Source organism: Panicum virgatum, chromosome 9N (genome assembly GCF_016808335.1).
Source record: "Panicum virgatum strain AP13 chromosome 9N, P.virgatum_v5, whole genome shotgun sequence".
Taxonomy (NCBI): Eukaryota; Viridiplantae; Streptophyta; class Magnoliopsida; order Poales; family Poaceae; genus Panicum; species Panicum virgatum.
In genome coordinates, this window is record NC_053153.1 from 17,445,777 (window position 1) to 17,455,777 (window position 10,001).

At 44.5% G+C, this 10,001-nt stretch overlaps 2 protein-coding genes across 2 annotated transcripts; both read right to left on the reverse strand.

Moving 5' to 3' along the window:
• Positions 1 to 23: 23 nt before the first annotated feature.
• On the reverse strand, positions 24 to 1,254 carry LOC120692852. Its single transcript, XM_039976247.1, has 4 exons — positions 990 to 1,254; positions 663 to 755; positions 248 to 567; positions 24 to 119 (listed from the first exon to the last, which is right to left on the reverse strand). The coding sequence occupies exons 1-4, from the start codon at positions 1,053 to 1,055 to the stop codon at positions 89 to 91; spliced, it is 510 nt and encodes a 169-aa protein (XP_039832181.1). The 5' UTR covers positions 1,056 to 1,254; the 3' UTR covers positions 24 to 88.
• Positions 1,255 to 1,687: 433 nt separating this feature from the next.
• LOC120692431 lies at positions 1,688 to 3,138 on the reverse strand. Its single transcript, XM_039975728.1, has 2 exons — positions 2,472 to 3,138; positions 1,688 to 2,047 (listed from the first exon to the last, which is right to left on the reverse strand). The coding sequence occupies exons 1-2, from the start codon at positions 3,087 to 3,089 to the stop codon at positions 1,742 to 1,744; spliced, it is 924 nt and encodes a 307-aa protein (XP_039831662.1). The 5' UTR covers positions 3,090 to 3,138; the 3' UTR covers positions 1,688 to 1,741.
• Positions 3,139 to 10,001: the final 6,863 nt, after the last annotated feature.

Consider the following 10,001-nt stretch of genomic DNA (forward strand, 5'->3'; position numbering starts at 1 on the left):
GCCTCAGCCTCAGCGATCTTTTTTGCTACATCATCACCTTCCTTGTTTTGAGCTTCGCTAGTGGAGCGCACGCTTCTTCTGCTGTATGCTATTGGACCAGTGTGAATGTTTCCTGCAGACTGAATGCCATATATTGAAGAAAAAAAGAAGGATTAGCTGCATCAAAAATTACAAAAATGAAACTTGTAAGTTGCTGACAACAAAAAAAAAGAATAGTGTGTGATGGGGGGGGGCAAAAGTAACTTACGTCTGAAGTGCCGCCACTTGCAGATCTCTGGGCTTTGGATGCGTCCTGGGGGGCGCGTTCATCTGTCGTCTTGTTATGGGATGACTCATCCTCATTCTCATTTGTTTTCTCCTGTAGACACACAGATTGCAACACTGTAAGTCACAAAAATGCAAACACGTCCGCTGCGAATTGCTACAAATGTGAAAAAGGGGCCCATGTTGTGTTACTTCAGATGTGGCCCCAAGTACAGAACTCTGGGGGTTGGGTGCATGCTGTGGGGCACTTGAGTCTGCACCCTTGTTCTGGAGTGCCTCCTCTTCAGTGTCATCTCTTTTCTCCTGTACACGTATAGATAAATTGCAAACACTATAAGTCATGAATTGCAAAAAAAAATCCTGATTTTGCAAAAAATATAAAAAAGCATAATACTTACAGCATGGTCCCTCTTCTCGTCGTTGCCATCTTTGTGGATGCGTGTGTCGCTGAGACCATCTCCATCTGGCACTTGTGTTCCATCACTGGATTCCTGATTTTGATTTTGAAACCACAAATTGCAACTCATTATGTATAGGAATTGCAAAATGTGTGGTAGACAGATTGCAAAAAAAGCTGTCAGAGTATTACATTTGATTTTGGACTATCATCAACGAAGTGAGTCCTCAATTGTGAGGGGTTCTGGGGGGGTTGCGTTGAAGAAACAAAGTCACAAAAAATGGTGCGTGGGAAGAAAAAAAGAAATAACTGTTGCATTAATGCGTACCAGGGCATCCGGGGCGATAAGCAGTGAGCTGTAAAACATGTCACATGTATTATCCACATCATGCATAATGTCTCTGTCTTCGGCTTCATCATTTCCGTGGCTGGGCGCTGGAGAGCTGTGATAAGAATCCTCTGGCGGTGATTCCGGAACTTCATCTTCTGGATCTTCACATTCCAGTGGGATCTCGTCCAGGGGGCAATCACGTCCATCACTGGTTTCTGGATCATCATCGTCTACTGCGCTGTCATCATCTGATTAAGCCCTCCTGCTTCTGGCTCTTCGCTCCTTGGTCTAGCCCACCTCCTAGCCTTATTGAAAGAAGCTTTATCGGCATGGGCATCAACAAGTAGCTTCAGCATGGAGGTGAAGCACTCGTGGTGGGCTTTTGCCATGAGCTCATTTGCCCTTGATATATACTCGACAGCCTTCTGCATGAAATCCTGGGCCTGCCTGGTGCTGTCATCAAATGCATTCAAGATACTAAGCGCATCTGACTTCCTGCTTCTTCCAACTACATCAACAATGCTTTGGCCGAAAGAACTACTGAAACTAGGGTACCAGTACATGGGTGGAGGCTCCGCGTTGGCAGTGGCATGACCGCCAGGGGCATCAGAGGTGCCAGCCCTCCTGCTGGGAGCAACTGGTGCTGGCCGGGAAGAAGCTGCCAATGGCGCAATAGGAGGGACACCATAGCATGTGTCAGGCAAGCTCCTCAGCTGCCAATTTTTTTTTTGTAAAAAATAATATAAAAGTTAACCAACTTGTGAATGGATGGGTAACAAATTGCAATGATGTATGTACACAAATAACAACTTTGCCTTCAATGCAGTTGCAAAAAGGAAAGCTGAAAAAAGAACAAAAAAAAGAAAAGGGATGTGTGCCAAGAGGGTGTGAGTCCTTACCATAAGTTTACCAAACTCAACAGTCTCACTGGAAACATCTCGCCTGCGATCCATGTTTGCTATAGAATCAATGGTACTCGTGTCGAGGAAGCCACATCGAGGCAGCGAGAACGGGTTTGTATTTAATCCATGCTGCAGGTTGTCAACATATAGCATCTGCAAAAAAAATAGAAACAAAAAAGTTAGAAAAAAAGTACTGCCTATCATTGAAGAAAAGCATGAGAAAAAAATGTGTGCCAGTTGCAAACTAAAAAGGTGACAACAGTTGCAACATGATAGCTGCTCTGGTTGCAAACACATGCATTATGGGAGGTTAAAATGAAGCACAAAACATGATAGCTACTATGGTTGCAACATGATAGCTACTCTGTTTGCAACATGATAGCTACTCTAATTGCAAACACAGACATTATAGAAGGCTAAAATGGGCACAAAACATTATAGCTACTCTAGTTGCAACATCATATCTACTGTGGTTGCAACATGATAAATACTCTGATTGCAACATGATAAGTAAATGGACACAGTTACACAAAAAACAGAAAAAAAAGAGAAGAAAAAGTATGGGGGAAACACTAACCATTAGGAAGATTCCACAGCCACTTATTGGTGCCATAATACCTTTCTCCGGGAAATCCTTTCTATACAAACGAGCAGCTTTCCGAAGACGATCAACTACTGCTTTGCACCAGTTCCTATTGCCAATGTTCTCCAAATCTTCGGTGTACTTTACATCCTCCAGCCTGATGTAGGCGTCAGTGTTGGAGAATAGCAGCGACTGGAATGCACACATGAAGAACGCTCTAAGCCCCAAACTTCCTCTGAGCGTCTTTTTGTTCAAACCATCCAAAATGTCTCCAGCACTGAACCCCCACCTTGGGTTATACGCATTACCACAAATTTGCAATCCCAACTCCCTCTGAATAATACGAGCTTCATCGTCCGTCATATGGGGTGGGTCACTTCCAGCATTGGGGATCTGGAACACACACCATACACTGTGCTCGGTGATTGCTATCTCTTTTCCACCACCAATCTCTAATTTCATTGTTTCTGGGTTCAGCTTCCGCATAAGCCAGCTAAGCAAATGCCTATCAAGTTCATGAGGCTTGAACTGTAGCAGGCCCCCGAAATTCTTTGCCACAACTTGACCATTCAGAGTATCGCCGAGAGCTGCGACAATTTCTTTGAATTTCATGGGGGAGCATCGAATGGAAACATGCCTCCTCTTCGGCGCGTCTTGCCCACCAACAACACCGCGAGGGGCTGCAGCGGCGTCAGCGGGGGCGTGATGGCGAGCCTGTTTGCGACGCCTCTTCCTATTACTGCCCTCTGCTGCAATGACAGCCTGGACAGGAGAGGATGGCACATAATCTGAGTCATGTCTATCACTCTCATCACTGCCTCCGTTGGGTGGAGCAGGACTGTTCAGCCTTAATACTTTCCTCCTGTTCTTGAACTTCATTCTATCGTTGCTCTTATCTGTACCACGATCTTCACCATGATTGCCACTACGCTGATGATCTGAATCTGCATCCATTTGTAAACACTGCAACAGAAAAACACAAAAAAAAAGCCATGAGAAACCTTTGGATAGACAAATTGCAACCAGTGCTTAGGTATAAAATACATCACATCGTTAGCTAAAAATGCAGCACATGCTGATTTCTGAATTCTGATGACACAAAAGCCAATCAAAGATATTATTCTTACGCAAAAAAAGATATCCCAAAAATAAATAAACACAGACATGTTTGTTGTTCTCTAGACTAGGTTAACTAGGCCAAAAATACAAGTCAAACTGGAAATACTCTACACTTTTTAATACTCTGCTCACAGTGTTGCAATCATTTAATCTCCTATAGACATATAACCAGACATAGGACAGCACAAACTAACCAAAGACAAAAAGAAAAACACAAACATTCATAGGCCAGACAAAAATTGCAACCAGTACTTAACTTTAATTGCAACAAAAAGTTAGGCTAAAAAAAAGGATGCAAAACTAGCTGATAACACAAAAGCCTTCAGAGAAACTGAATTGCCAACCATTGCTAACTGCAAAAATGCAACACATCATGGACTAAAATTGTAAAAAGGTTTAAAAACACTAGCTGATAATTATTACTGCATGGATGTCATTCCCACCCTCAATGTATTATACTTCATCGTAAAAAAATCTGAAAAAAGTGCATCAAGGGGCAAACCCGTCTGCCTAGTTGCAGAGTTGCAACCCCCCCCCCCCCCCGACTGCGCCCCGTTGACTAAATTGCATCGTTAGCTAACAAATTGCAAAGGTGGGCGAAGAGCAATTGCAAAAAATGTACGACCCCCATCGCATAATCCATCAATAAACCGCAACACAAAAAACTCCCCATGCGCACGGCATCACTGGGGCCCATCCCCCCTCCCCTCCCTCCCCCTATATGCACCAGTGAAACACTAGGATGTAGCGCGAAGATGAAATTACGCGATATTTGTGTGATTTTTTGGTGTGGAATGTGCAACGAAAATGTGGGGGCACAACAAATGCGGAGGAGGAGGGGGAGATATAGAGGGGTAGGATGGTGTTCAAATCACTTACCACGCTGGCGATGGAGGGCGCGGCACGCGGAATCCTGTGTCTCGATGCAGTACGCGTGATTGTGAGCCCAAATGTGGTTGAGGTTCGAGGTGAGGGGGGGCATTGGAGCAGTGGAAAGGCGAATTAATTTTAAGCAGGGGGTGAGGGGGGATGGGAGCGCAAGACTTACCACGCCGGCGAAGCCTCGACGAGCGCGGACCGGCAAACAAAGCAAATGCGGTGAGGAGCAGTGCGCAGAATCCCCCCTCGCGGCCGCGCTTCCTCCACCCCTGCTTGCTCCGCTCCTGCTTGCTCCACACCAGGAATCAGCAGCGTGGGGAAGCACTCGGCGGCGGCCACCCTCGGCAGTGCTTCGACGCCGGCGGACAAGGCGGCACGGCGATGCGGCAGAACGGCGGAATCAGCAAGGGTGGATGCGGCGGTGAGGCGGAGCGGACGAAACAAAAAGCAACACAACTGTGTTTCGAAAAAAAGGAAAGTGGGGGTGCGGTTAATTCGGGGCGATGGCGTGCGGTTAATTGGGGGGAGCGGGGGGCGACGGGGTGCGCTGAATCAGACGGGGTGCGCGGGGGGCGGTTGGTCCGGCTCGGACCAGACGTGCCGGTTGGCCTTGGTGCATTCTCTGTATAGAATGCACCCAGGTGTAATATATATATATATATATATATATATATATATAGTTACTTATATAATATTTGTCCTAGATAGTTTTTATATATAAATTAATTCACTTATATATATATGTATACACATATCTATACATGTGAATTCCTTTACATATGAAAATGAATAGGACCAATATTATATAAATATATATATATATATATACACATATATATTATTGGAGTGCTTATATATATAATACATACATACTCATAAATAGAAATTTAATACATACACACACATATATATTTACATAGGTATATTCATTCTTAATTACATAGTATAAGCATATATTATCATATTTGCTACGATTGTCAATATTAGATAGTCCATCATAGTAGAATTCGCCTTTTGGATCGAGGACTTGCTCAACAATAAATCCGGACAATTGTTCTTGAATCGCCATAATCTTTTCCTCTGGTATGAGTTTATGGCGCATCTCCTCGACTTATGGAAAAATGAGATAATTAATTTCAACTAATTAAAATACGAGTTCAAATATTAACAAGTTTAAGAGAGAACCTTGGAGGACCTACCAGACCATGGATGTTCTCGCATACATAGTATGCGCATAAATTAGTGCCTTGTTTCTGCCTCATACACTTTAAGAGAGAAGAAATTATTCAGGTATTTACATGAATATATAATAAAACTAATGAATCGTGCAACGAATCATCCAAGTGCGTACCGCAAAATCTGTCTTGATCTTCAATTCCTTGTCAAATTTGCCTGAATGATTTTTAGCGAATTGTTTCCAAATCCTGTGCATGATTAGAACAATTATGTTAAGAAGATTTTTAACAAAGTGATTCAAATTATCGGTCATCGACGGAGTAGTGGTAGAATTACTTTTTCATCATATTAAGAAGATTTTCGTATTGTTCTAGGATTTCTCCTCAATGAGTCCATAACCACGAGTAGGCTCTTCTCGGGAATTATGACAATTAGGACCCAGTGTTCACTGCAAGATTATACGGAGGCAGTTCTTGGTAGTTAAGGTTTAAACAATTCGATTACAGAATAGAAAGAGTTAGACGGAAGGAATCACTCCGCAAAGTTGTAAGGAAACAATATCATTTGCTTGTTGTGATGAACGCTTATGTACTTGAATAAGTTTTGGAATAGCTCATCGGAAGTGCCGCGTAGAATCCTCCAATTACAAGTAATTGGGTCGATGAAGCCGAGGTGAGAGTATCCCTTTCTCCTGCAAGTTTGTATCTCCATTCTACATGATACCGAATAAATCAAGGGATCAGTATGTTGAGATCATGCAAAACAATACGTAAGGAGAGTAAAATACTTACAGAACCCACAAGCCCGACCATAGAGATGTCGAGGTCCTCCTGATCGAATAGTTGGTAAATTTCTTCCCTAGTTTATCCATATAATGGCCGCCCCCCGTAAGAAATCGTCATCTTTAATCTTTGCGTCCTGCATGAAGATGCAATCGGCCATCGCACGCATGTAGTACTGGTGCAAGCTTATACATTTGCGTTGGAAGCACAGGACACTACTTCGGGGGGTACAAGAGATTTGCCCAGCTCATACGTCCATTTGACGACCACATCGGCCTTTGAAATATCTTCTCCCCCTGCAATCTGAGCCACCATCAGGTTTGATTCTTTCAAAAATGTAACAAAGTCTTGTTGTTGCGTCGTCTGTCCCACTACGAGAGGCTCTATTGATTGTTTCTTTTGGTCTCCGAGCTGTGGAACGTCGGACGACTGACGACTTTGATTGTCTCTTCTTTTTCTCAGTAGTTTTGATAATTGTGTGTTCGTAGTCTGAAGGGGGATCTCTCGGAATGAATTTTCTCTTATTTGCTTCGCATATTCCCTTAAAAAATTTCAAATCTATCAGATTTATCACTTTCTCGGGCTCCGGCTTCGGCTTCGGCTTGAAGTGCTCTTTAACTCTTTCTTGAGTTATCCGATCGCATTCTTCAAGGCTCATGTCCCAGGGTTTAATACGGAGCCTCCTTGGTTTTCTTCTCCTTTTTCCTTCTTCTTTGGAGGCTCCTTAGCCTGGTGCAGCTACCTTCTTTGCCGGCGGCTATTTCTGCTTCTTTGCCGGCGGCGGAGGGGGTGACCATGGAGGCGACTGTGAAGCTTGAGTGTTCATCAGTGCATGAGATGATGGTGATAGAGAATGTGCCGGTGAACCTTGCCGAGACTAGTGCTGCCCTTGGGGAGTTTTGCGGAGATGCCGGCCTTGGAGAGGCATGCTGAGATGCCGGTCTTGGTGTTTGATCATCCGACTTTAGGACAATGTAGCGCTTATGCCATAGGATGTAGCCATGAATGGCTTCTGCTAGTGTCCTCGCCCCATCGCCTCCAGGAATATCAAGCTCGAGCATCTCCCAACCCTGGCACACCTGCTCCATGCCAACTCGTGTGTGTCCTGGCGGAATTTGCTGCCCGTGGTACACTTCGCCTGGTTGGGTTGGCATGGCGGTACCGTACGCAACAGTGAACATTAAGTTCTTAATGGCAGTCTGCAGGTCACAAGGTGTCCGCTGGGTGATCTCATCCACTGGAAATCGCTGCGGGGCCGTCACTTCAACTATGGCCTAGATCCCCGTTGGCTCGACGACGGCGACGTCTGTGGAAGCGCAGCTGCTTTTCTGCTGAGACAGATGATCGGCTGCGACATTAGGCTCTGGAGGCACCTTTTGCGCTTGCTGTTGCTAGCTCATTGCTATGGCCACTTGGCGTTGAACCTCTTCCTCTAGTCTTTGATCGTGTGACATGAGTCGTTCCTCTAGCCTTCGCAAGTGCTCCCGCTCATCATTCTTTCTTCTTTGCCGGCTTCTATATGATTCAATGTAATCCCTGAACCCATACTTCCACTGAACCACGCCTTTTCCTCTTATGCGGCCCGGATGCTCTGGATTCCCAAGGGCGTCAGTCAGCTCGTCCCTCTCTCTATCCGGCTGGAATGTTCCCTCGGCCGCTGCTTGTATGGCCTCGTGTAGTCTCTGGGCTGCTCGCTGGATGTTTGGCCCATAGATGCAGTCACCAGTCAATGGGTCCAAGCTTCCCCCGTGACCAAAAAACCAGGTCCTTGACCTTTCTGTGGCAGAACCACCTAAATTATCCCGGCTCAAGTGCGCAGGCCATCACCATAAAGGCAACACCAGCTCAAACACACTTCAAACGGAACAATTCTTGGTCTGTCGGGTAACGTCCCGATACAACCACCAGTTCTCGGATCGAACAAGCATACCCCGCACTGAAGGCGAGTCCTAGAGATATTACAACCATAATTTTTACAACACAGGCATAATATTGATTACAAATCAGTTCAAACCATAATTACAAAACCAACTTTAGTAAAATAGTTATACAAGCCATAACTATAAGTTCAGAGTTTAGACAGCGGAAGATGAAACACGACAGCTACAACACGTCGCAAAAGTATACCAGGCTAGCCCAAGCATGGTATCACTCCTCATAGTCATTGCCGGCCGAAGACGTATCCCACTCTACGGACCAGCCAGGAGGCAACGAGCAAGGATAGGTCAAGCTAGCGATCTGATCCTCAAAACTCTTACCTGAAAAAGGGTTTCAACAGCAAGGCTGAGTATTCTAATACTCAGCAAGACTTAACCGTCAACGGGTATAAGTAGCCCACTTTAGCTAGACTATGCAGGGTTTGTGAGGCTCTGGTTTAACTTTTGCTGAAAAGAAATAAAGAGTAGGTCCTTACTTTCAAGTTTTAGCTTTCAAGATTCTAGTTGATTAACCATTCTATGTAAGCAACTACTATCCAATCATGGTAGAAAACTAAGCAAACATCAAGATTGATAAATAATATTGTTGCTCTTATTACTCTGTGTGGCAAAGGGATCAAGCAGTCCCAAACTGTGAGAAGCAGACGATTCGAATCGAATTTCTTAACCTGGCCAGGCAAACCTAACACACACGTCTGGAACACCGTCGGGTCGTTCCCAAACAACCGTTTGCCTTTCTTTCCGGCTTGTGGATAGGAACACTCTCCCCGACTACAGGGCTCCAAGGCCGAACCTTGTCCCTTGAAGTCGTAGTGTTGTGCAACATAAAAATAAAACCTATCCCTAAGAGAGAGTGTCAGGTATATCCACTCCCCGGTCCAATCGGTTACTAGGCTTACCGCGTACCATATTTACGGCATGTGGCTAGTACGTTCAAAAACTTAACCACCGCTACCACACACCGCGACCTTAGCAAGTTCATCAACACAGACGGGGCCTCACATAAGGTCATGATATCGAACACAACCCCGTCTGTCGTCCTTATATTGATAACAGAAAGGTAAACAAACAATTCCTATAAAACTCGCGAGTGACAGGCAATCACTCGACTTTTACTGGTCCTATAAGCTTAGCAAGTAGTCGAACTCAAGTCTAGTATTCAGTACATAGGTTCCTAGGATCATGCATCTAGGGTTTCAATTCAATTCCTAAGAACTGTAAATGCATAAGTAAATAATAACAGTAAATGATAATAATTTGAAATATAGGTTATGTCCGGGGCTTGCCTTCTCGGTAGTCGCTAACTATTTCAGCTCTAGGCTCTTCCGAACTTTGGTCCGGGGCTTCAGTTAGTAAGGCGGTGTTCGCTTGGGCTTCAAGATCACCTCCGTCAGACTCCGGAACCAGCTCGTACGTCCCGTCCGATAAGGCTGTCGTATCTATATGTAATGCAAGAACAACATTATAAACACACATGGGCAATCGTTTATAGAGTAGTTAAATAACAATTTTAACTACACAAGGCATCATGATCAACAGCACAAATGAAGTTTACTAACTTCATAAACAAGTGGGGGTGATTTCCTATAACAAATAAGTCATGGTTTGCTAATAAATAAACAACTCAAAGA

What these genes read in the sequence shown, in the direction of transcription:
- LOC120692852 (XM_039976247.1), bottom strand. Translation starts at nt 1,055, where the DNA reads ATGCATGATGTGGATAATACATGTGACATGTTTTACAGCTCACTGCTT. An exon ending in ACGAGAAGAGGGACCATGCT is followed by an intron (nt 568 to 662) that starts GTAAGTATTATG and finishes ATACGTGTACAG; the next exon opens with GAGAAAAGAGATGACACTGA. An exon ending in CAAGTGGCGGCACTTCAGAC is followed by an intron (nt 120 to 247) that starts GTAAGTTACTTT and finishes TATGGCATTCAG; the next exon opens with TCTGCAGGAAACATTCACAC.
- LOC120692431 (XM_039975728.1), bottom strand. Translation starts at nt 3,089, where the DNA reads ATGAAATTCAAAGAAATTGTCGCAGCTCTCGGCGATACTCTGAATGGT. An exon ending in GCTGTGGAATCTTCCTAATG is followed by an intron (nt 2,048 to 2,471) that starts GTTAGTGTTTCC and finishes TTTTTTTTGCAG; the next exon opens with ATGCTATATGTTGACAACCT.